The following is a 27,622-nucleotide window of genomic DNA, read 5'->3' as shown; positions in this document are numbered from 1 at the left end:
AGGTAGTGCAGCTCATCCAGGATGGCACATCAATGCGAGCTGTGGCAAGAAGGTTTGCTGTGTCTGTCAGCGTAGTGTCCAGAGCATGGAGACAGGCATGGAGACAGACATCAGGAGACGTGGAGGAGGCCGTAGGAGGGCAACAACCCAGCAGCAGGACCACTACCTCCACCTTTGTGCAACAAGGAACAGGAGGAGCACTGCCAGAGTCCTGCAAAATCACCTCCAGCAGGCCACAAATGTGCATGTGTCTGCTCAAACGGTCAGAAACAGACTCCATGAGAGTGGTATGAGGGCCCGACGTCCACAGGTGGGGATTGTGCTTACAGCCCAACACCGTGCAGGACGTTTGGCATTTGCCAGAGAACATCGAGATTGGCAATTTCGCCACTGGCACCCTGTGCTCTTCACAGATGAAAGCAGGTTCACCTTGAACACATGTGACAGACGTGACAGAGTCTGGAGATGCCGTGGAGAACGTTCTGTTGCTTGCAACATCCTCCAGCATGACCAGTTTGGCAGTGGGTCAGTAATGGTGTGGGGTGGCATTTCTTTGAGGGGCCCTCCATGTGCTCGCCATAGGTAGCCTGACTGCCATTAGGTACTGAGTTGAGATCCTCAGACCCCTTGTGAGACCATATGCTGGTGCGGTTGGCCCTGGGTTCCTCCTAATGTAAGACAATGCTAGACCTCATGTGGCTGAACTGTGTCAGACGAAGGCTTTGATGCTATGGACTGGCCCGCCTGTTCCGCAGACCTGAATCCAATTGAGCACATCTGGGACATCATGTCTCGCTTCATCCATCGCGTTGGACATCAGAATGTCTAGGAGTTGGCGGATGCTTTAGTCCAGGTCTGGAAGGAGATCCCTCAGGAGACCATCCACCACCTCATCAGGAGTATGCCCAGGCATTGTACGGAGGTCATACAGGCACATGGAGGCCACACACACTACTGAGCCTCATTTTGATTTGTTTTAAGGACATTACATCAAAGTTGGATCAGTCTGTAGTGTGTTTTTCCAGTTTAATTTTGAGTGTAACTCCAAATCCAGACTTCCACAGGTTAATAAATTTGATTTCCATTGATAATTTTTGTGTAATTTTGTTGTCAGCACATTCAAATATGTAAAGAACAAAGTGTTTGATAAGAATAATTCATTCATTCAGATCTAAGATCTGTTATTTTAGTGTTCCCTTTATTTTTTTTTTGTATATTTACAAAGTTAAGATATGTATTAAAAAAAAAAAATAATAAAAAAACAAAGCTGAATTAAAAACAAAGATTAGTCAAAGTGAGCCAATTAACAATTTTTAACTCCAAAAAGGAGAAGAAGTAATTACTTATTTATTCCAGCTGTCCTCCTTGTGTAGTTGTTGCACTGTATTGACTATTTATCATCAGAATTTTTCTATACACATTTACTTAGGTAATAAAATGAATTTACATGCTCTGTTATTACACTTTTTGAATGCATTTACTTCAATTTGTTTTCAAACTACAGTATCAGTCTGGAAACATTTCCTGATTGGATTTAATGTGGAAATGTGTTCCAACTTTTCACTGGTACTGTATATAATGATTAATCAGCTATGCATTAACTGTTGTGCTCACAAATATGAGTAATGATAACAATTTAATTAAAATACAATTACTGAAGCCTTTCTCCATCATAACATCAAGTAAGACTAAATTCTTTAAGTACTTTTGCATATTTACATTTTGAGAGCAGGAACAAAACTTTTTATTGCAGTACTTTTACTTTAAATAAATGATCTTAATTATCTCTTACGACTTTGGACACAAGAACAGAATACACATGTTTATGACAGTGATTAATCACTGAGCTGGAGAATAGGTGTGATGTTAATGGTGACGCTAACAGCAGTAGAAGAGGGTGATAAGAAACATTGACAGATGATGGTAGCACCAGCCTCTGCAGTAAATCCCTCAGCCAGCCTTGTTTTGTCATATTAATGCTGCTCTCATAAGCATTACCCCCCCCCCCCCCTGCTTCAGCACACTCCCCAGCGGTGACAGAGCAAACATATGTTTCTCTCCTCTGGGGGCTGTGTTTGTGTGTGTGTGTGTGATTAAGTATTCATGTGCAGAAATGAATGATACATAACTAAATAGAATAATTGTGAAAACATCTCTTTGTTTGCATGTGAGCGTGCACTTCTATGCTGATGGCTCACATCTGGCTCAAACAGACGCCTGGCTCTCCAGGGCAAGTGTGTATGCATTTGTGTGTGCACATGTGTGGATGTTTTCATATTCCTAGAAGCTTGCAAGGCTCAACCCAAGGCTACAATCGCTCCCTGTGACAGGCTTCAGCTCAAGCAGGGGTCCACCAGGGCCAGAGTGACACAGAAAAACAGCAGGGGGTTAAATGACCCCATGGGTGGAAGAATGATTACAACACTAATAAACAAAGTGAATGAAAAGTAGACCCATGGGAAGGATTAGTGGGAAAAATAGTCAAGCTCTAAGCAAACTACATCACAGTGGTTAATGAGGAAAAAAATGAAAACCTTCTTTTTCATTTTAGCATGATATCCAGACGGTGTCACATAGTGGGCAAATATTAGTGATAAATAGCTCACCTGGTCTAATGAAAAATGAACAACCTGCATCTAGAAAGATGTGTACAACAGGTTCTGCATCTTAAACCTGATTTCATCAACTGATTTATTAAAATGCATGTGCACAAGAAACATAATTAGAGAAATAAGAAATAGAACAAAAGTTAGAGTTTGTTAAGTAAAGATTTTTATATGACTTAATAATGCATGATTCAAGATAAAAACAATAAAAAGACATCTGGCAAAAAGATTTAAGCTAAACACCAAACCTTTAAACTCAATGACAGAATGGTGAGCAGTAGAGAGACACTAGAACAGGTCTGCTCCTATTTTTCTGTGTCTTCTTCCACCTTATTGTTCAGTCTGAAAACAATCAAGATGCACCTTCACAGGTGACGAGTAAATACTTCCATGTCATAATTGAAAACTCTAAGGAAGGACAAAATAATGCATACATAATCTCCAATTCTGACTTTGACTCCAGCCTTCTTAATATCAAAATACCCCTTGAGTGGAAAAGTTTCTTTTAAAGTGACAGCTTAAACACATCAATTGAATTTCTAAGGGCACCTTCACGCTGTTTGGTTCACTTTAAACTAGCCCTCGTCCACATCCAGAGATAAAATGGTTCGTTTGCTTATTATTTTTAGAAGGTATAAGGTGCACCTGTACACAAACACACACCTTTTTCTCCTTTTTTAATTTGTTTTTATATTTATTTTATTTTATTTTTCTCTTTCAGAAATGCAACCAACAATCTAAAAATGTTGCTGTCAGAAACAGAAATGTTCAGGTTAAATTTATTTTTATGTTTCTCTTTGTTACAATTAGACACTGCACAGCACTGTAAACGCATACTCTTTATACACTGTAATCTCTCTATTTGTACACAAAATAAAGATCAATTAAGTCTGATCATTTGTCAATCTTAGACCCTTTAAAGGAACAGCCCCCCTGAATATCATCTGTATTAATAGTGTAAGAGATGATGCTAGATTGGTTTCTAGAGTAAAAACTGTATATGTAGCAGGAACCAAATGGGACCCAAATCAGATCCCAGGAGAACTCCACAAGACATGATTTAAAACTGGTGCGGCATCATGTTATGTGCTACACCAGGGGTCTTCAACTATAATTTAACCCATTAAGGCCTGACCCATGAAAAAATGGTAAGAAAAGTCCATTTTTTTTTTAAATATGTGGTCTTTATTTGGCCCTTTAACAAAATGTAAAAAAATAAAAATCTACCATTTATTCCCATGTGATACATTAAAATATTATAATGTGGTTTTCTGCTTCTGGGTATCTGTTAGGGGACAGAAGACAAGTATCAGATTGTGTTCAACAAGATTTTGAGCAAAATTTATATCATAAATTGAAGCAAAATGTTAAGGGTTAAGGAGGTCCATTTTCAGATAATTTCTTGTAGCAAGGGTCTATGATTTAATAATGTCTAATAGTTAAACTCTATTTAGTTCGATATATACTGATAGTTGTATCCTTATCAGCATGTAATCAATATCTGACAATGCCATCAAATTCATTCATTCTTTCATTCATTCATAGATGAATGAATCATTTACAGATAACATATAGCTAAACTCATATTAACGACTGCTGTTATGATCCTATATATTTTTCTTTTTTTGATTCACATAACTTAACAGTCTCAATCAATTTTACAGATAAATCTCAACAATTGACCAGTTTCAGAAACTCACTGTCTTCTCCTCTATTTAACTTTTTTCTCAGTGAGAGGACAGAGCTCCTAGGCCTGCTCGTCCTGCCAGGACAACTTGGACCTGAGAGAAGTCGGGATGGTTCTCATACACATGTACTTACTGGTGAGCCTGGAACCATGTTTTTGTGTTTTATTTTTTCCCTCCAGTCGCACTCATGCATTCTTTATCAACCCTTTCACCAGTAAATTATTTATGTGTCGACCCATAACCCAAACAACTCTGCGGGAACACTACTGCTCCGTTGTTGGGTAAGTCAATGTGTGGCTCAGGTTCGTAGTGTACTGGTCATACTGGGTTCTGAGGTTTCTTATTTTCTACTGTCTCACTGCAGATTTTAGTGGGTATGTTTCTTCAGATCTGCAATGTTTTGCCTCATAAAGGCATTTCACATGGGCACTTTTAATAAGTGCCATTGTTTCTGAACATATGCGACACAGTCCAGTGCTCCCCGGTGCAAGTATGACCAGGAATGAGTCCATTCTGGATTTAACTCTCTGTTCTCGTGGTCCACTTATCTTTTTTTGAAGTGTGCCATTTCTTCCTCATTTTCCTATCTGTTTCTCCATCTCATCCATTAGTCATTTTGCGTGGACATGTTTGGCGACATCTTGCAGCCTGTTATCAACACATTGGCCCAGCAGAACTTTCTTCTCATGGGGCTCAGAGAAGTATTGTGTGATTGATCGAACATTAGAGGTGGGGGTAATTAGTTTATGTTGTAATAAACATAATCATCTGCATTAATTATAACAATACTCGTGTAAGTGGTGGGAACACAGAAGAAAAGGAAGTAAGATGTAAGTAAGTAGAAAGTGAATGGGCTGCGGAAAATATAAAAGATGTAAGAAGGTGATTTGAACCAACTTTTTCTAAGCACTGGTTGTGTTGGGTCTTACAGTTAATATCAATTAGACATTATTCTTTTGTTGTAAATAAGTTGTTTCACATGAAGCACATTTCCAAAACCAGGCTGGACAGAGGCTTGTTAAGCTGATTGACTCCAATCAGCAATGTTATTTGTTGCATTTGCCTCACTTTATTGGTTTAATAAAAAACACCATTTATCTTCTGTTTTTGTAAATACACAATTAGTAAACCATTGTTCATGATTTGCAGCAAAGAAACAGCTTCATTGTCGGAAGTAACCAACCTCAGAACTTTAAGTGATTCTGACAAGAGAGCTGATTGCCAAATTGTATAAAATCATTCAGGGCATTTTAATCATCTGGCTTCAACTATTATTATGGAAATGACACTCAATTACATTATTTTGTTTTGTTTGTCAATATTAGTGCTTTAAAAGTCATTTGGCATATTTTCTCTGAGATTATTTGGATTATACTGTGCAGTACACTCTGAGTGAACAGGGAAAAACATCCCTTTACATGTAAAGGTCCAATAACTTTAATTGATGTTAAATGTTAAACAAAATGTAGCAAATATTTTACACGAGTCTGGAAGATTAAAACCTTTGAAAGGTTGATTAATATTGATTGAAGTGGTGTACAAAAATCAGGGCCCTTCATAATCCAATGATGAAAGTTATGAAGCAGATTAATTGATCTCCAAATGGTAAATTACCATTTATCAACATTAGTATTTATTTTTTGTTCGAATACAGAGGAGAGAAAAAAGGAAAGAAGCAGTATAAGAAACAGATTCAAGCTATCCGAGTAGTTTTTATTAACAACTAAGAAACCAGAGCCCCCATTTAATATCATATAACCAGCATTATTTTGAGAATTAGTGCAGTGTTATACTAAATTATAATTACACCAATATGATAGACATAAAGGAGTTAAACTTCTGATGATTAGCTAATTGTGTTAATAGTCAAATGGCTAAAATGTATTAAGAGAAATTCATATAATAATAACTATAATAAAATATAATAATATAATATAATAAAATAAAAATGATTTTGGATAGATAGGTGTGTTGGCATAGCTGTGTACATAATAATAATTTAATACATATCAATGTTTTCTAAAATGTGCCAGAACACACAATGCGTAGAGTACCTAAATGGTAATTACCACTATGCCCACAAGTGTGTGATTATCATAACTTGACCATAGAGCTACTGCATGTAATGTGATTTGTATGGCAGGGTGCATGTTGGCTGTTCAGTCCCTTGCATGGTTAGTGTTAGAAACCACTTAGACCTGTGGTATTGGTATTCCCTGCTGCATTGGCAAATTTTAGTAAGATGTTTGACAGTGCTGCACTACAAATAGTTTAGAGCAGCGTCTCTGAATCCTGGTCCTCAGGACCCTCTGCCCTGCATGACTTAGATTTTTTCAAATCCAGCACACCTAATTCAGATTCAGTTAACTGCTCGTCAAGTTCTTTGAAAACCTGTCATAGAGCCATTCGGATGTGCCAAGGTATGGAAACATACAGGGTAGGCGGTCCTGAGGACCAGAATAGATAAATACTGGTTTAGACAAGGTCAACATGGGCTCCATATTTCCCATATCTCTGATGTGGCATTGGTTTTTCTGGAAAAATCCATATAGGTTCTACCTTGCCACTTCTGGAACTGAAATGATCTGGTGCTGATATCTTTGTACTTGATTCCACTGAAGGTCTCTGAGGGTTTCATGGAGTCTAAGCATGGACAAGACAGACGTGTTTTGCTGGCAGGAGGAGGAGGCTTACACACTGGTGTATAGCTAATAAGAACATCCAAAAAAATCTTTGCAGTAACTTCTTTATGGATGTAAGTTAATAATCAAAAATTAAAATGAAACGCCTTTAAAGTAGCAGGACTTGCATAAGACCCAGGTGTAATTTTAACCCAACTAAATCATGTTCAGAAATAATCACAATCCAGCTGCAAGTAAAATCCAGGTGATGCATGTATGTTACATTACCTGGTTTCAGGTATTGTTCCCAGCCTGTTACATGTTAATCTGTTTTCATTATTTATCAACACTCGACTATGCATAGCCAGTCAAACAAAGTCCTGAATGTCTCTAGTACATACAAACTCACACTCACCTCCACACACAATGAAACAGCAAAAGACTTATTTAATCTTTGTCAAGAATTAGCCTAAGGGGTGGATCATCACTTTCCTTGTGTAAGACTTGAATGGAATAAACACACCTAACTATAGCAGAGGGATCAAAAGCACAGCACGGGTTCAAACCCCATCAGTATGCAAGGAAATCCCACTTCCACACTGACTGCAACCCTCGGGCACTACAGCAGGTCTTGATGGGAGTCAGTGTATCCTCAATATGAAGTTATTACTGTGCATTGTAATGCAGTTAATTTCTAAGCTATATAAGATCATTCTTCAAACCAGATAGTACAGATTAAACCACTGACTGATTAACATAGATAATGAGATAATGATGATAGATACCAAGTTGAAGTCCTTAACTATTCTTTTTAGCCTTCAAAAAATAAATGCTGAAAATTCCCCTCACTCTGCTCTACAATGGATAGTTGGCTGATGCCCAGTGCTACCAGACAGTGGTTTGAATCTCGAATAGAAACCTTCATCGCTTCCTTATGTTTTGTAACTAAAGCAGACAAGCACAGATGGTGCAGCTCCAAGCAGAGCATATTTATCATTTTAACAAGGAAACTATACTCTGCCATTACATTAGCTAAAGATAAACAACCATATTTCTACACTTTCTTTTATCCCTCTTTTTATGGCTTTCCTGAAATAACCGTCACATCAACTTGCAGGTTTTGACAGAATGAGGTTTCACTCATATTAGCATCAAGCGTGACAAGCGTGAAGTTAAGATTCTTGGTAGAATAGAGCCGACACATTGACAGAGTACTATCTGCGTGGAGTCCCCTTGGTCGTTTCACTTCAGAAATGTATCATGACAGCTTAAGTTAACGAGGCACAGCTTTTGGCCCACTTATCCCCTCATAAGAAAGTGATTGCTTTTCTTTTTTAAATATTCTTAACACTGAGTTTGTTTTTAGGTGGGTGCCTCTGTGTGCGAGTGCATTTGTATGCAAGTTAGTTATGCTTCAAAATCGGCCTATCTGCCCCAAGCTACACTGTTTCTCTTATTCATATGTAAATTTAAGCATATCGCTGCAAATTTGACTCAGCATTTGAGTGTGTTTGTGTGTGTGTGTGTGTATGTAAGCATGACCTTCCCTCAGCCAGCTTTTTCCAAAGGATAATTAGCCTTTCCAAACTGCAGCGAGGTTACAACATCCAAGCCTTTAAGATTAGCTAATGATGACTTTAATAACTGCCATGCTGCAGAGCAGGGTGTATGTGAGTGTTGTTTGACACAAACATGAGAAAGCTTGTGTGTCTGCATCTCATCTCAACTTGCACATGGAGACACACACACACACACACAACCATGGGTGCACCTTGACAGCCTCCAGGCACTTAACCTCAGGGCTGATGTTAAATGCCTGTGTCACGATTAGGTGTGGGTCCTGGGAGAAATTATGAATATGACTTGCTTTGTAGGGGTGTAAAATGTCCCTTACACCTAATTACTCTGTTGAACAGTATAATACAGAGAAAGGAGTGTGAGGAAATACAGATGCAAGGAGAAAAATCTAGTTTTCAGATGCTTCTTCATCCCAAAGGTTTAGTGCTGATGTGCCTTAGATACATTGGCAACTCCAGATATTTCTATAAATTTTTACTAAAATATGCTGTTACTATGATGTTATGACTCCAAAAGATTGGTTTCCAGACTATTTTGCTTGGGACCCCTTATAGAAAGCACCTATACATTTAGCCTCTTGGGCAAGAATAGTCAGAACCTCAACAGAGTTGCAATTTCAAGCTGTTTGATTTGATTAGGTTTTAGAGGTGAAGTAAAACAATAAGTTGAATTCCAACTGTCTTTAACTGAATTAATTTGTGACCTTTTCTCTGTTTCTTAAACCCAGATTAGGAAATCCTAGACCTTCTATTAATTGAATTACAGGTGGATCATCCACTGTGATGCAGACTCTGCAACGATCTACCACGGTGAAGAAGGAGCTGAGTCCAAAGGCAAAGCTCTTGACTTACTGTTCCATCCACGTTTCTGTCTTCACCTATGGTTATGAACTGTGGACAGTAACCAAAAAAATAAGTTTGTGGATATAAGCAGCTGAAATTTTTCTGAAGGGTGTCTGGGCTCTCCCTTAGAGATAGGGTGAGAATCTTAGTCATTTATCAAGAAACGGCAGAGTGGGTGGCTCGCGCATCTGGTTAGGATACTGCAGATGTGCCTCCCTTGTGAGGAACTCTGGGCTCATCCTATTGGGAGGAGGCCTCAGGGAAGACCCAGGACATGCTGTAGGGATGTCATCTTTAGGTTGATCTGGGATCAATGCCTTGGAATCCCTCCAAATGAATGGGAATAAGTGGCCGGGGAAGTCTGTGCTCCTCTGCTTAAGCTCCTGCCCCCTGTGACCTGACCTTGGTAGAAAATGGATGGATGTATGGATGGATGGATGGGAATTCAGATTCAAATCTTTGTTACAATTTAGCAAATGTCACAATTTTTTTAGGAAATGGGGATTTGTATGTAATTACTTTAGGGATGATACTATGTGGGTGTACTTGTACTCAGTATTCATTAAAGTGTTCCAATACTACAGAACATGATACCAATCCAAATTTGGCATTATCTCAGGGAGAGAATGTGATTTTGGGCAGATAGGTTTGTTGGCATAGCTGTGGACATAATCCACTTCATCCTCCTTATTTATGAATTCTGATATTTTTCAAGCCTTACATTTAGAACATGGATCAACTCCGGACCTCTCGATCCAGTGTCCTGTGGGTTTTGATGTTCCGTCAAACTGTTGGAGAGCCATTTCATTTGAACTAGGTATGTTGCAGCAGTGAGACATCAAAAGCCTACAGGATACCGGCCCAAGAGGTCCGGAGTTGGTGATCCTTAGAGGATGGCCGCAGGAAGACCCGTTTTATGTATCGCACAATTAACCATTCTGCATTCTGCCATTTTGCTCCATACTCCTTACCAGTGACTTGTAAGTACAGGATATTAGGAAGTACTCAAATCTAAGTACTTGTACTTATACCTGGTTTACAAAAGTGCTATCAGTGCATCGCTAAATTGTTTTAAGGATGCACGGCCGAACTTTGGTAGATTTCATACTTTGGCTCCCCCTGACGACAGCTAATCCAACATACATCTTGCATTCTGTCTCTTCTCTGAGATCTCTACTTCTAGTAAAAGTCACTCTGTTTTCTTTTGTCTTACCTCCTGCTTTGTCACTTTCTCTTTCTTTTACTCATTTCCTCTGATAATTTCTTCTTGCATTTCTTTGCTGAATCAGCCATTGTACATGTTCAAAACAGCCAGTCTGTTGATATCCAGTCCGGTGTGTGACACACGCCAGTAAAGCAATATGCAGCTGTCACATGATGTTCCAGGATGGAACCAAAACAGCTTGATTAATGAAAATAATCAATGCCAGTGTGCCACCAGAACCTGCCAGAAGCACAGAGTTTTTAAGCTTGAAAACATATCTACTGTTTATTTTAACAAAAATAAATAAATAAATAAAAAATACAGAGAATACAGATATTTCTGACTCTTGAATAATGCTTTGGAGCCAGATTTACAAGACATTGCAGTTCTGTATGATCATTGTGTGAAACAGACCCGGGACCAACATAAAGAACAGCAAAGCATGACATCAGGAAGCTGGTTCCAAAATTTCCACATATATTAAACTCAGTTTTTGTAGTTTTGTGACTAAAAAGGTCACAAAAAAGGCATCAACTGATATATTGTTTTACAATCCTCATGCTCTTAAGCACCTGTGGTAGAGTACTGTGGCCTTTATGAATGCTTCATAGTTTACAATATTTCATAATGTCTTGTCTCAGTCACTGTTGTCTTAAATCAACAAAATCAGACACGAAATGAACATTTATTGCTCTTCAACAAAGGTTGGGAACATTGCAGTTTGGTACGAATCATTTGGCAGAGGTCAACCCTGCATTATTGCAGATTAATTTATATTTAATTTAAAGCTGACCTGAGCAGAAAGCGCCTCAAGGAGTTTAAGGTGAAATCAGTCAAGCTTTACGCTTTGCTGACAAGTGAGTAAAGATTCCTTTGGCAGCCAAGTAAAATATACCAGATGGTAGCATGATCCAGAGAGCCAATCTGGACATTTTTATAATGGTGTTGTGATGCGGGATAGGTCAGTCTTTTAGCATCAATGTTTTTAAAGCTGTCTGTTGCTGCAGTTCCTGACATGGTCACAGATAACAGTCGAATGTAACACTTTTATTGGCTCTGCAGGATGATGCATTCATTCAATGTTTGACATGGCATTTCGAAAAAGCAAAAACATCTCATTTGTGTGGAAAAAAGTAACAATGACAGACAGATTTGTACTGCCAGGGCAGAGAGAGCATCCATTTGAGAATGCAGAGGCAGTCTGACAAAAGAGTCACACACTGGCGTTGGTAAGAGACACAGAGCGCATGAAGAAGGACAGAGTCAGACAGCTAGAATTGGCTAAGCTGGAGCTAGTCAAGGCAAAGGGGGAAAAAAAAGAAAAGAAAAAAGTAGGGCAGCAGCCAGTGGTAAACAGTACAGGAAAGGATATAGAGAGAAATTTAAACTTATCCCCTGTCACTTCTGATCCTTTCCTCTGTCCTCTTTAGCAGCTAATTTTCTTGACTACCTTTCTTCTTCACTGTTGACGTGTCATGTGTAATTTGAGTAGAGCCTCAGGCAGAAATTCTTCCTTTTCCCTGTTAGCTTCTTTATAAATCACAGTGAGCAAGCCAGCAGTTCAGTGAAAGGCCATAGTCGTCCTGTGAGAGGGACAAACCATTTAATGTTTTCCCAAATTCACTTCCCCTCCAGCATTAGTCCATTTGTACAAACAGAACTGAGTCTACATCAAAGGAGGCATCAGGTTTAATTGATTATGGATTATATATGATGTATAATAAATCCACACTATAGAATGGCTTAAAATGGATGTAAACATGAACTTGCAAGCCCTTGTATGTGCCTTGTCGGTCAGAAAATAAAAAATAAAGTGGCTGCTTGTTTGTTGGAAAGGCTGATAACATGTTCAGATGTTTATGTCTGCCTTCCATTTTAATTAATTAATTTAAAACATCTGTTGTGTATGTCCTAGACACATAAGGTAAAATAAGGAGGAGACCAGTAGGCTAGAGGTAGAGTTGGGCAAATGAACCTGGACAGTTTTTATTTAAAGGCTTTAAACACCATCTAAACGCCTCAGCTATCCCAGTCATTTGTCACCTCCAGATCTGGAGGTATTTCTATGACAGATTGTTAAATGACATGCAAGCTTATTAGTCCTATTCATCATTTTAGATAATTATGTAGAATAAATATAATAACTTTTCATAGTGTTAATGTACTCTAACAACAGTGCAGGAGATTAGAAACAAGCTACTTGCCTCATCTTGACCCATAAGACCATCTCACTGCCTAACAGACTGCTTTCCACCTAGTCTGCTATATATATATATATATATATATATATATAGGTACTATTGGGCCTTTAATGCAGAAATGTATCAATACCTCCCTTATTACAGGTTGTGTCCCATCATGTTTTAAACAGACTACAGTGCACCTGCTCAATAAAAAACCTGTTATGTTTAATTTTGGCCAATCTCTAAGCACCCCTTTCTTTCAAAAATATTAAAAAAACATAATTTCTTCAGTTGCAGGCCTACTTTCATCCTAATGAAATCTATGAAAAGTTTCACTCTGGTTTCAAATCGTGCAATAGCTCTGAGATGGCACGCTTAATGATTTTCTTTTCTTCTGGATTCTGGAAGCTCTGCTGCCCTCATGTTAGACCTCACAGCGACCTTTGGCACAGCGGACTATGATACCCTCCTATCAGGAGTTATGTGCTGGCCTTAAAGGTACTGTTTGTCACTGGTTTTGGTCATTTTCATCTGAATGAACTTTTTATGTAAACATGAGCATCTATAGGTAAGAAATAACCCATTTTAGTTGTGATGTGCCTCAAGGCTCATCTGTGGGTCCAGCTTGCTCTATATAATAATAATAGCTATATAGTAACTATATAGTAAAATGAAATGAAAAGATTATTTCATGTTAATTAATGAAATTAATATAACCTTTAAGTTCACTGCACTGCAGATGATCTTTAAATTGTCTTTAAATCAGGGACAAACTCATTTAATCTGTCATTATGTTGCCTAAAAGACATTAAACAGTGGATTCCCCTTTGCCTGATGAGAGGACTGGTTTGTGTTTGCAGGAAGTGCAGCAGGTATTTCATTCTCTGACGTTGGTTTTGTGGACCTCTGTACATACCATTCTGCAAGAATCAGAGCAAGCATGTAAGACACAACGGCTTGCTGAGAAGAGGTTGCTAAAGGTCGAGAATCTGGTTTGCAACAGACATTTTGACACCATTCCTGACTGGAAGTTGTGCAGATAAAACAGTCCCACAACAGAATCACTCAAAATGTTGTTTTCTGGACATACGTAGAGATTTTGCTTAGCTCGACCTCTGTTGTGTTTCTGACTTTAATATTCAGATTTTTGCATCTTTGCCTGATGACAGGACTGGTTTGTGTTTCCAGGCAGAGCAACAGCTTTTACAACATCTGATGATGGATGGATGAACATACGCTGTCTTTGTTGCTTTGGTTAGAACCAAAACAATGAGTTCCAATAGGATTGCTGATCCTGAGCATCTTAATGTTGTTTGGAGATTCTCCAGGTTTTCATTTTTCAACTTCACTTTGGCACTTCTTTTTACATATGTCTGTATAGTTAAAATATCCATTTGCCTAATGGGGAGGCTGATTTATGTTTACAAAGAGTTCAAGAGGGATTTCTGATCCTGGGCCTCCAAATATTATTAAGAGATTCAGTTTTCTTGCAAGGGTCCGCATCTGTGTTGTCTCGCTAACGCCTGTCTATAAATTTCAGGTGTTTGTTTCTCTTCCTTAAGGCAAGGTGGATTTGTGTTTATAAGAAGTTTAAGAGGGATTTCTGATCCTTGGCCTCCACATATAGTGGAATACTTTAGGTTTTCAGAGTTCATTGATGAAGTTTCAGGAAAGCTTAGTGCCTGAAGAGACTCAGTTGAAGGTTTAAAGGGCACCTCAAAGAAAGGTACCAAAAAGTGTCTGGACTTTGAACTCCTTTTACAGTTGTTTGTATAGTGAAAATATACTTTACTTCTTTGGTCTGACTATGTTTCTTGGCCTAATGAAAAGGTTGATTTGTGTTTGCAAGGGATCCAACAGGGATTTTTGATCCTGGTCTTCAAATGTTATTGGAGCATTCTCCAGGTTTTCATATTTCTTGCAAACTTGAGCCTCTGCGTTGTCTCTCTGACTCATATGTTTGTGATTTCCAGATGTTTTTGTCTGCAGTGTTGGAAATTCTTCACTTTTGAACGACATGCGTTCCACTGACCTTTGTCCTGGAGATTTGATGGAGCTTGACCAAACTTTGGTGATATATTGTAATAGTCATGGTAGGTTTTTTCCATGAATTCAAGCTGTAGATCCCAGACAGACTGCATGTATTTCTTAATTTGTTATGTCTTATTTTTTGTTTTCATGTTCTGTTTAACTTATTTCCTCTGTGAAAAACAGAGTCTCTTGTTTTAAGAAATGAAAACATAAAAATGGTCAACCCAGACCACTCCTTATGTATATAGAGGTCCATTTATGCTCAAAATTAAATATATGGGTATATAGTGATGAAGCCTTGTGTCAGTCTTCTGCGTCCATGTCATGCACATTTCGGTGTGTTGTCAGAGGAGAAAAATATGATCTAAAATCACCATCACTGACCATCCATGCCACTTTCCCAGTGTTCTGTATTTTGATGGCAATTATAGTAAAAAATTTTAAAAAATACATTTTAGGTGCTTTTGCAAGAAAACATTTTTATAAATTTAAAACTAAAAGCCACCACAGCTTTTTCAAATGCTGCAGCACATTCAGACGCTTTAGGTTGCACAATTACAGAAAATACTTCAAAATCCCAGAGGGACTGGATGTAGAAGTTCAGATCATCCTTTTTGCATTTATGCTAAAAGGTGCACTCACAACTAATACACAACATTAATTAAAAATGATGATTAATTTATTTATAGAATCCCAACCACTTTAAATCTGTGCTGCTTCTTGTTTTATGTGTACAGTAATGTGTGTTTGTGTGTGTGTGTCTGTGTGTGTGTGCATGTGTGTGTGTTGGCTCAAGATTGATTGGGAAGATTGATTTCTCTTCTTTACTCCTTTGTTGGCAGAGAGAATATGAGGTGAATGGTAAGACATAGAGAGAGGCATACGATTGAATAGGTGTATGCACTGAGATCAGCCTCAGACAGAAGCTGCTTTTAGGAAGCCTAACAAGTGTGACTAACTGATTTTTATCAGATGACCTCTTTATATTAGTCTAGCAGTGTTTGGATGTGTATGTTGGTCTCAGAGTGATAATAGAAATGAGGGATAGGAGTCAAACTAATTTTCAACTAAAAGACAAGAAGAGATTTCATTCATTAATTTTGAAGAAAAGATTTTTTTTTTCCTTTTAATGTAATGAACATGCATATGAGAGAGAAGTATTTGTTCTAATCTTTAAATTAGAATATACTTAAGCATTTCGTAGTGCATAATCAAATTAAAAATTAGTCCTTGAGTAATTTTGAACCTACTGCAAATGTTACACTTGGTAAATGTGGAACAACCTCCTGAGATTTTATCAGTGAATTAAACAGACGGGAAACAACACAAGCTAAATGCAGTCATGGACTCAGACCTGAGTACCCAAGGTACATTTACTGAGACTATTTCACTGTAATGGTGTTGAATATTGCACTGTAATGATAAAATACTTTCACACTATTAGAGTAATATAAATGACAACTAAGATACACAACTAATGAACACAGTGTAAAATTGCATTCATGTGGCATCAAGTAACAAATCTTCCCACCTAATTATCTTGATTTTATTTATTTATTTATTTTTTAATTTGGATAATGCCTCATATTCAACAGCTAACAGCACTATGAAAAAATGGGCTGCTATTAAAGTAGAATGTAGAACCTTCACCATTGCACTCTCTATGCTGTGTAAACAGACTTCCTCCTGATTGTTTTTCATTGAACCACTCATAAAACCAGAATGAGAACCTCTCTGACACACATGCTTTGTGCCAGCAGCTTGCTAAGACTTTGAACTGTAGCTGGTAAAATTGACTGAGGTAAGCCCCGACCACGCACCACTGCCACTGCTCCTGCTTTCAGCTGCACCCACACACATGCACACTGAACACCAGAGTGTTCACACACTGACATGCAGCTAGCTTGGGATTTTTCATCCCTTTTTACACTGTGGGCTGATAATTTGATTCAGAGTTCAGACAGTGTCTGAGTGAAGGATGAATTATTTAGAGCTCCTAACCTTGCATGATGTAGCCTGAGGTGAATTAGAAAAAAGTTTGTTTATCCCAATTTCTGCTTAATCTTGCTGTTTTCAGTGACTTTTCACATGCAAAGTCAAGTCAAGGCTGAAATTCCCATAAAGGTGACAATTATCATTGAGGAAACTGAACTTACTATTAGGAAATAAAATTTGAAATTGCAATAAATACTGTTTGTAGACCTGAAAGAATTTTACGTGAATGTAACGAAAATCTCACACTGTTTTCTGCTGAGGACCAAAGTGCAGAGTCACATGCAGAGGTGAGGAAGACCTAAAACTTTATTATCAAACAGAAAGTTTTGCTGTGAAGAAAATCTGACGATTCCCCAAACACAAAACACAAATAACCTGCAGAAGAGAACATGAAACGTGGCAGAAACAAACAAAACAACAACTGGAGAAAGGAAACCTGGTAGTGTATATCCGGAGGTAGGTGATGACTAATACGTGTATGGAGATGCATTGAAATTAGTAACACAGGTAGTTGGACAAGGACAGAAAGTCCAAGTACACAGAATAAAAGAAAATCAAAAGATAATGTCAACATCCATGAGCAAAAAAAGTTCAAAGTTGATTTTTACTCACTTGTGAGACTTCTTGCCCTCCACACCCTCCGGGCCTGAGCCGCAGTCATGAGCTTGGATGATAAAGGTGTATTCTTTCTGCAACTCACAGTCCACCAGGCCGCGTGCCCTCAGCTGACCCTCGCCAGACGTCCCGTTCAGCACCACCGCCTCGAACGGAGCCTCCAGCCCGTGGATGTTGAATGCACAGATCTCCCCTTGGGAAGGGAGGGAAACAGGAGAGAGACAGAAATAAATGAGATCAGTGTTTGTCACAGTTTGTCACATTAAGTCAAGTGGGAAATAACTGAGTACATATTTTGAAAGTTACAATTCTTTCTTTGCTGTCAGGTGTTCTTCTGAAAAAGAAGAACACCTGACAGCATGAACATGCACAAAGGACATCTCTACTGAAAGCTCACGTCTCACAGATTCCAAACCTGTAAGTTTCATCTCGCTATTACCAAGATTTACCAAACCACAGGCAAAAGAGTCATAAAATTTCTTACTTTTGCTGTCTTGCCTCAGAACCTATATCCACCAGAATAAAACTACTTTTAGTTAAGAAAAATCTCTTTTGGGAGCAGTTTCCTGTCCAAAGATTATAATTTTCTGCTCATTTACTTGGGTTTTGATGGACAAAGAGAAATGTTGGTTGTTTTGCTTCTTTCTTTAGTTCCAAACAGAAAAAAATGTCTCTTCATGTTAATAAACCCACTCTCTCCTGATTATATCAGACGGATCGCTGCAGCAGGACAAGACCTGGAGGAAGAGGTATAGACTGCAAGCCTCTGCATGTGTGTTATATATTGGGAACCCCAGTTTGACAATCCCTGATTCATGGAATGAGTTTAAAGAAAACTTTTTTATTAGACTTTGTTTCCTTATTTAACTAGTGCCAGTACTGCTAATTTAATTGCTGCAGCTGATAGATAATACTGTGTAATAATCTATTAGATAAACCAGAGAAAATGGTGTCTCACTGCAGAATTTCAGCAATTTAATTTACCAGTGTTAATCTCAGTAACACCTTAAAAGAAGTAAATGATAAATTAAGTTACCTTTGTTGTGCTGTGTGTGTAAATTGTGCACAGAACTACTGTATTGCTCCTTTGTTCTACAGTCATTTCATAGAATTTAACATAAAGAGAGGATATTCTATGTTTTACCAGCATGAGACTGAAAATGAAGCAGATCTCCGACAGTGATCAGGAGACTGAGCTGCACTGTGGTCCAGTTTAACTGCTGAGCCCAGTCTCATCACAGGGTATCAAATACAGCGACTCTATCAAATCAATTTTTTACTTTCTCATCTGCATTGCTCCTTACCCTGATTCTTTTGCCACAGCAGCTTTAATGGTACACCAGGGGCCAGATACATAAAACTGCGTAGATTCGTGACTTCAACTGTGGGCAACCAAAAATTTATAAATGTGCATTATGAATAGTTTTCACCAGGGTGATAAAGTTGTGCTAAACAGGAATGATAATGACAGCAACAATAGAAAAGGAGCAATCTACTGATTCATGCTCAAAGGCATGAGTTTTGTCTTGAGACCAGGCTGGAAGCAAAGAAAAGTCTATTTTCCTGTGATCTTAGTTCTGTAATCATGAATAGTACAACTGTTGAATTAAAATGGTTCATAGCAAATTCCAATGCAGAGATGAAAAAGAAATGGTCATTAACCAGCCGCCATACATACATCTGCTTCCTTGTCACATCGAGCAAAACACTGCTAACTTCTACCATATGTGCAACAGTTCAGTGGAAGTCTTGGTTGTAAATCATCAGGATGGAGACAGATGGATAGTAGCATGTTTCTCTGTTTTCTTAAAAAGTCTGATGGAAGGCGGTAAGACTATCTTTCATCCATCCTCTTCTACACCTGGTAACATGCATGTTGTTGTAGCAGGAGTACCTGGAGAGAGCCCATACATGCATAGGGAGAACATGCACAGAAAGGCTGTCATACAGAGAAAGGCTCCGACTGAGATTCAAAGCACAAACCTGTGGGCTGGTAATGCTAACCATTGCACCGCCATGTAGCCCAAGAATTATGATGAGAAACACAATCATAAACAAACAACACTCTCATAAAGAACTAATTGTCTTTATAGTTAATTATGTAACTTTTTTCTGTTTCTGACTCATATCTGAAAAGATAATCTGTGAAAACCAAAGTTTACTCATAGTTTACAGGATGAATGAAGTGTGTATCGTCTCACTGCACATTTTTCCTTTATAAAAAACCTGCTTGTGTGTACATGTGCTTTTTTCATTTATGCATCTGGCCTCTGTTATGTTTGATTTCGCCAAGAATGTGACAATTAAACTCTTCTCCTTTAATTTCTTCCTTCTGATTAATGATAGATTTTCCTTTTAAAACCCTAGATGCTGATTACTGAGGAGACTAATTAAGACAGGCTCTTACTACTCTTACCAGCCACTGTATTAGGTTTACTTTGCTAGTAGCAGGTTGGACCTTCTTTTTCCTTCAGAACAGCCTTAATTCTAGGTGTCATAGATCCAACAAGTTGAAAACATTGCTCAGAGATTTTGCTCCATATTGACATGACAGCATCACACAGTTGCTGCTGATTTGTCAGCTGCACATCCATGGTGAGAATTTCCTGTTCCACCACATCCCAAAGCTGCTCTATTGGATTGAGATCTGATAACTGTGGAGGCCATTGGAGTCCAGTGAACTCACTGTCATGTTCAAAAAAACAGTTGGAGATGATCTGAGCTTTGTGACATGGTGCATTATCCTGCTGGAAGTAGCCATCAGAAGATACTACACTTTGGTTGTAAAGGGATGGACATGGTTAGCAACAATAGTTAGATTGTGGTGTTTAAACCATGCTGTGTTGGTACTATGGGCCCAAAGTGAGCCAAGGAAAAGACCTGGTGGTAGGTACCTGGTGTGGTCTTCTGCTGCTGTAGCCCATCTGCTTCAATGTTGGACGTGTTGTGTGTTCCGAGCTGGTACCTTGGTTGGAACCAGTGCTTATTTAAGTTCCTGTTGCCTTTCTATCACTCCCAACCAATCTGCATATTCTCCTCTGACCTTTAACATATCTGTAAACCCTAGAGATGGTCGTGTGTGAAAATCTCAGTGGATCAGCAGTTTATGAAATACTCGGACGGTCTGAGAATGAGATCTGAGACAGCTGTTGGTCTGAGTCTGACCCACAACCCTGCCACATTCAAAGTCACTTAAATCCTCTTTCATCCTCATTATGACGATCAGTTTCAACTTCATTAAGTCATCTTGACCATGTCTACATGCAGTTTAATTGCTAATTGTATTAGAAATTAAACAGCTCTTCATGGTGGGATTTAGAGGTTGACAATATATTCAGTCTGTAAGGAAAACTATTTCTGGCACATTAAATAAATGTCTGTAATGCAGTACCATCAGGGGTCACTTAGTTTTCTACATTCCTTCTACTGAATAACAACAGCCCAAAACATACAGCAAGAAGGCCTATTACTGATGGTCTGACCCTACAGAGGCCTGATTTCAATGCCCTGAAGTTCATACTTGAGTTTTCCATAAACACAGAGCGAAGTGTAAGCCAGTTTCCCATAACTATTTTTAGAAGAAAAATATCTCTATATGATGTCACCAGGCAGAAATGGGATTTAAAATTTCAATTCTAAAACCTCTCATGAATGATGACTGGACCTTCTGTCTTTTCTGGAGTTTGTCTGTGGTGGACTGGGATAACAGATTGCCATTTAGACTTTAGAAGTAGAAATGTAATGTAGAAAAACAACTCAAGCACGACAGCAGAATCTCATGGAGATGGAGATGGAAATTTGAAATAGAACAAGTTCACAATGCAGCCTCCTAAATTACTGTAATTCTTCCTTTGAAGAGCACCAAGGTTATTCCTGCTGTTTGTCCACCCAACGTTTGGACAGTGCACACCACATTCAGCAAAACTGAGTTAAACTGGGTTTGAGGAGAAACCCAACAGCTCAAAGTCGCCCTTAAGGGGATATATAGTGGGAAAAAAATCATTTAAATTCTGAGTGAGCAGCTGACAAGAGCAAAACAAAGGAGAAAAGAGACAGGTGACATTTATTAGCAGAAATGTAGTGTTGGAAATGAAGTTTTTTTTTTCTTCTTCTTCTTCTTTTTACTTAACAAACCCCTTTGTGCTTCTGCTCATGGCATTTCAGGAAATCACTTAACACTCCAGACTCGCACTGACCTGTGATGGCTAATTGCTCTGATATCACTTAAACTAACAGAAAAGACTAAATTGGATTCCCAAGAAGCTTTGTGCGTACATTGCTCCTGGCAAGTTCTGATAAGCTCAACTTTATTTCCCTCCCCTTTCTCTCTCCTTTCAACCTATTCCTGTCATAATTCCCCACCACCTCACGCCACCCCCCGCCCCACTTCCTCATCCCCTGCTGTCAGGACAGGGCCTCTGAAATGACAATTTGCCCACAGAGGTGCTTTAGGCAAAGTGACAAAGAAAGACTAGAAAGGAGAAAAGCGAAGACAGAATGCCCCCCCCCCCCCCCAGCTGTACTACTTGAACAATGTCGTATTAGAGTTAAATGGGCCTCTACACTATGGGGAAGCATGGCTTGGCGGCAAAAGCATATTCAGAAAATGGCATTGAGCAAACAGTGTGCAACGGCGAGTGACAGAAGATGCAACAGTCTCCATGTGTGTGCAGCTTCTCTTAATAGTGCACCATCGCACAAAACAGGCAAATGGAAAATCCATCACCACTGGAGCGAGAAATAAATCCAATATAGCCAGACGAGTGCAGAAGCTTCCCATCAGGGTGAATATGCTGAGGATGTGCTGATGGCTCACGCCCACCGTTGAAGCTGGGTGGTCTGACATGCTTGTTGTGATTTAACAGCTGCTGATGGAGGAGTGTAAACTAGGGGGTCAATGTGATTGGGAGAGGAGGACCTCCCTCTTTTCAGACACTAGATGAACACTTAAACAGACCCGTCAAGGTGTTTTTTCTCTTTTTATTTCTGCCTATTACTTCACTCCAGACGTGACACGTGTTCTGGTACCTGTGATGAGGCAGAGATGGCTGGTGGAGGAGGGAGGGATGAAGGTGGAAACACTTCAGCCCCAGTGGCAGTGGTGGAACAGATGTTCGGTGGCTGGTACTTGGCAGTGGCAGAGAGATCTCAAATGCTAATTATAACGCTAAACTGTTAGCTAAAAGTGTGGTTCTGTGTCACATTAGACATTTAGGAGGTAGATTCATTGTCAGAGGTAACTGTGTCTTCTACATAGAGGTGGCTGCATTTAAAACTCATGAAAATAAACAAAAACAAATATAGTTTATAGTTAATCATCCCTGTTTGGCATAATTTTTTCTTTACACAAGTTGCCTGAAACATTTTTAAACCTTGCATGTTTTACTCACATGGTAATACTCTATATTAAACTTGTTTGACTCTTTAGATGGCCTGTATTTGTCTCATTCCTCCCTCCACCTAATCTTCCACTACTGTGATTGCAAAGTCTCCCCTTGGACATCATGGCATTTTCATTTAATCAAGTCTAAATGAATAGCTGTCCATTAGACAGAGGGAAACACTCTCAATACCTAGGCTGCTGTCCTGTTAGTGTCAGAAGTCACAAGGTACCAATCACCTCAAGGGAATGTGGCACTTGTCCACACTAGATTATCTTTGAGGACACAGAACTCATTATCAGCGAAGGCAGAGCTGCTTTACTGGCAACGGTGGCTTGTGTTTACAGAGCCGGGGGAGTGTGACAAAATATCGTGGGCCACAGTGCCTTAGGCCCCAAGTTATTATCAAAGCTGACAGAACAGAGTTGATGAGCTGCCTGTATCTGAATATATATGCACAAGCTGTTTGACTGAAAAGATGCAAGACAGTTGTTTACAGAGCATTTGAGGGAGATGTAAAAGTGGAGATATCAGCAAAGGGATTGTCAGATTGTTGAGAGAAAGATGAGGAAGAGAGAGATATTAGGACAGATGAAAAAGAAAGCTGGGAAGGACGGGAACATGGCCACAGCCTAGGGGCAGTTCTCATCTCTGTTATGGAGAGTGACCAAAGCACACGTATGAACACACCCACATTTACTCAAACTCTGCCAGTTTGGCAGCTCTAATCAGAGCCGACATGCCTTTCATCCTCCTACTTGGACACCAAGTGAAACACATTATTGGATTTTATAGTATTATTGCACACACATCCACCAAACTATATATACTCATATTGCAGTCTTATTACCACCAGCTATTCTCAGTAAATCAACCATTTTTGCACAAGAGTTGCTATTGACTGTGAGGTTTACACAGTTATCATAATTTCAGCTGCTTTTCCAATTTGGTTTTGGCATCAAATTATCTCTTGTGTAAGTTACCCCCAATAACCCACTAATTTTGCATCTCATTTCATTCCCTAAAACATAATCACACATCCATAAGCTCTCTAGGACACATGGAGACGCACATGCACACTCTTGCTACCACACGAACACCCAGCCCTCTCAGCTGCGGTGCAGAGATAGACAGTCGGCCTCATAACTCTGCAGAGGGCCGAAATTGAAAATGCTGTAATTACGCTCTTCATGAAATTAGTCTGCTGAGAAAAAAAACACAACTGAGAAGCTGTCCATTTCAGAGATAAGGATTAATACTAATCAAGCGAATATGTTCTGACTAGCGCGCATGAAACTGTGAGTGGTGTTTGTGTACAGTGCAGGCGTACAAGTCTGTTGGAAGGGGGGATTTTTTAATTAAAGACAGTTTCTCAATAGGGGTTTATAGCCGAGGAGGAGGTTGTGCATGACTGTTGCAAATGATTTACTCGACCTCTTGGTTGCCACCACCACCACCAACACTTCCTCTCTCTCGTCGTCACTCTGTTAATTACATTAATGGCTCCTCTTGCAGAGTTAATGACGTCCCACTGTCTTCTAACTAAGTGAACGCCCACCCCCTGTGTGTGTAGCATAGTGTTTGTGTGACAGAGTGCTGTCAGAGTAAAGGATGACAGATTTTACCAGTCACTCAAACTCATAGGTTGGCTCAGACGTGCCATTTGAAAGTCTGGGCCCCCTGAATATTTTTCATGCTGCTCTCATGCGGCTGTCTATATTAAATAGCTGCACGATGGGCTTCTATCCTTTTTTGCTTTCAAACAATATATAAAATTGAAAATACATATATAAATTATATTTTGCTCACTGTAAAATAAAAAAAAAATATATATCACCAGTTTTTTTTTGTTATATTTTGCAGTTTTTTCCCATAATTTGAATTATGGGGAAATACTAATAAGATGGAAAATAAAATGCAGTAACTGTGAAAATACATTTTCTATTCTTTTAAAAAGGAAATATAATTTAATTTCACATAATTGGACAGTTAAAATACATTTTCAAATTTATCATGATCGCACTAAAATGTTATCAAAAAATTCTTCAAACACCTAAAACCAAGTTTAACGCTGTAAATACACTGAATTTATTTATATTATTAAAAATGTTTATATGCATGTCCCTTGACCATATCCACAGGTAATTTAAACAAGTTAATGGCTTTCACTGAACATTAAAAAGCCTAAATAAAACAAAAGATCTCATGCAAAAGTAAAAATATTACCCGTTTCTTTATTGTGGAATTTTTCTGTAATTTTACTATTTGTTATCCTTATTTTTTACTTATTCTGGAATATAACCATTTCTCTCAGTTTTTTTACAGTATGATCTAGTATGTCGGATTTTATTAATGCCCTAAATACCAATACGATACCACCTTATTTACTATACTCTCAGGAAAAATACTCACATGAAATCCAACTTGTTTGTACATCTAAACAACGCTTGTCCAAATATCACTTTTTTTTTAGATCAGTGGATCCCAACCTACCTTCCTTGAGGACCCACTTCAGGCAAATAATAAAAAGTTGTGGACCCTGCCCCACCCTGCGCTGAAACCATGCTTGGTTTTATGTTTTCATTAGTGAGATTCTCACCATAAATAATATAATCTGGCTGGGTCCTGTCTTTTAATAAAGCCAAAGTTAAATTAACAACATATATCCTTACTTTTTTTTTTCTTTTTAAAATCGGGACAAATCATCTGCTCAGTCATGTTCCACATCAGTGAGCTCAACCTGCCCACTGACCTCACTAAACCCCAGTACATGACCAGTTTCTTCCTGATGAAAATTGCTGTTGAGCGTTTCTGCTTTTGAATCTTTTATTGTAAGTGATGAGTCCCTGTCATATTGTTGCATTTATGCTCTGCAAATGATAAACACTGATGAGCCAGAACATCAAAGCCACCAGCCTTACACTGTGCCCGTGTCTCCCATGTGCCACCCAATCAGCTCTGTTGTGTGGTGTCTGACACCAAATCGTTAGCCTCCAACCATTGGAGTCCTGTGGGTTGTGGGTTAATTCCTCTGTGAATCAGACTTGTTCTACATCCAGTAGAAGCTTGATTGAACTGACACCTGTTGAGTTCAAAGGACAGCTCATCGCCTTGGGCTTTTATCTGTTTCCCTCAAGCCACTACCTGAAGACTGTTGTAGTGTGGAGACTGCTGCTTTCCAGGAATGCTGGTGCCATGGGGTGTGTGCGTGTGCTCAGTCTGTAACAGTGTTCAGGTGGGTTGCACATTTCAAATTAACATCCACATATTTGTCAGGACCGTGATTTCTCAGCTTTGCAAAGACACTGCAGTGTAACAAGATGATTCACTTAGCCTGTATATTAGGATAAATCTAATCTTTTTAGGCCTCTTTATCCTCATTCAAGTGTAAATCATGTTGTATTTGATGTGCATTGAAAATGTAAAGTTCACTTTTACTATTACTTTTTCTCATCAGCAACCAAGACATAAGAAATAAAATAATTACTGATGTTACACTAGTTTTTTTTCAATATGCAGAGTAGGAAATCCAACTGTTAATTTTTTTGACTGGTTGAAATGTGAAAATTTTAATTTAGCATTGTGTATTTGGTGCAATTTGTCATGAAAAGCCCCATTCTCCTCTATTACAGACGTAAACATCAGTTAAAAGTAGCCTACATAAGCAACAGTAGCCTACCTACAATTAGCTGCTTAAAAAGAAAAATAAAGAAAGAATGAATAAAGCAGCAGTTAAACCCAGAGTTGATTACTATCTATCTGAATTTAGAATGTAGCATTAAGCTAAGTCCTGTATTACTTTATCCTTCCTAGCTTTGACGCTGTTGTTTAACAGCCTAGGTTGATCAATACCAACTATCTGTAGTTAAATTGCAGAAAATTTAAGTGTTTGAGGACAAAACTGTGATTCATGGATCATAAAGATGAGTGGAAATGTGAGCTTGGTTTGATGTTTATGCTAGTGGTAACGCTCATTCATCAGGCCAATTTATCAGACCACATTCAAACATGAATATAGCTTTTAGGATTATCAAGTGCATTTTGTTTCTAATTCATATTTGCAATGTAGCTTTAAGCTGTAGGACAACCACCCCATGAAAGACTCCAATTTGAAGGAAAAGATGTGTAAAATCATAGCTTTATAAGGAATCGTTGCTGTTGATGTTAGTGTTGCTCTTGTATGAAAAGTGCTTTATTACCAAAATTGATTTAATTTGATCATTGGTGAATACCTCTGAATATCAGTTAGCAAAGTTGTTTAAAAGTCAAGTTTCAAATCACTTCAAAACACCTTCCTTCTCGTCTGCTTAGAACACTGCATTGTAATATCCAAGGAAATTAATGGTTCTTTTAATTGTTTATAAATGTCTCAATGGTCTTGGGCCTTCTTATTTATCTGACTTTTAAATTATGATGTCAGGGACTCGCTGACCCTGAGGTCCTCTGACACCCGTCTTTTATTTGTTCCAACAGTAAGGACCCAAACCTACAGCCCTCGTCTGTGGAACAACCTGCCAGAGAACCTCAGGGCTGCAGAGACTGTTGATGTTTTTAAAAAGAAGCTCAAGACCCACCTTTTTAGCTCAGCTTTTAACTGAATTTTATTTGATCTTTATCTCATTCATGTTATTTTATATTATTATATTTTATTTTGAGAACAATATTTTATGAAGTCCTTTATGTGTATTTATTTATTAATTTATTTATTTATTCAGTGTTTTCCTCAAGGGGATCCTTTGCGCCGAGAGATTTCTGGGGGTTGTTGCCACTGTGATCGCCGTTGAACAAGTGGATGGGGTCCTGCACTGCAGCCCTACAGCTGTGGTGTGAACTTTGACCTACCCTTGTCTGGTTGGTTGCGGTGCAGGCATCTGTGGA

The 27,622-nt window shown here is 38.6% G+C and overlaps 1 protein-coding gene across 1 annotated transcript in view; it reads right to left on the bottom strand.

The window, feature by feature from the left end:
* LOC121646338 (calsyntenin-2-like) overlaps positions 1-27,622 on the bottom strand; it is a 311,928-nt gene that overhangs the window by 116,930 nt on the left and 167,376 nt on the right. The window contains exon 3 of the mRNA XM_041995254.1: positions 17,361-17,556. Within this exon, the coding sequence (XP_041851188.1) occupies positions 17,361-17,556 (196 nt within the window). The remainder of the gene's footprint in view (positions 1-17,360; positions 17,557-27,622) is intronic.

Source organism: Melanotaenia boesemani, chromosome 9, assembly GCF_017639745.1.
Source record: "Melanotaenia boesemani isolate fMelBoe1 chromosome 9, fMelBoe1.pri, whole genome shotgun sequence".
Classification (NCBI taxonomy): domain Eukaryota; kingdom Metazoa; phylum Chordata; class Actinopteri; order Atheriniformes; family Melanotaeniidae; genus Melanotaenia; species Melanotaenia boesemani.
Note: the sequence above shows the minus strand (reverse complement) of the source record. Positions and strands in the feature narration are given on the sequence as shown.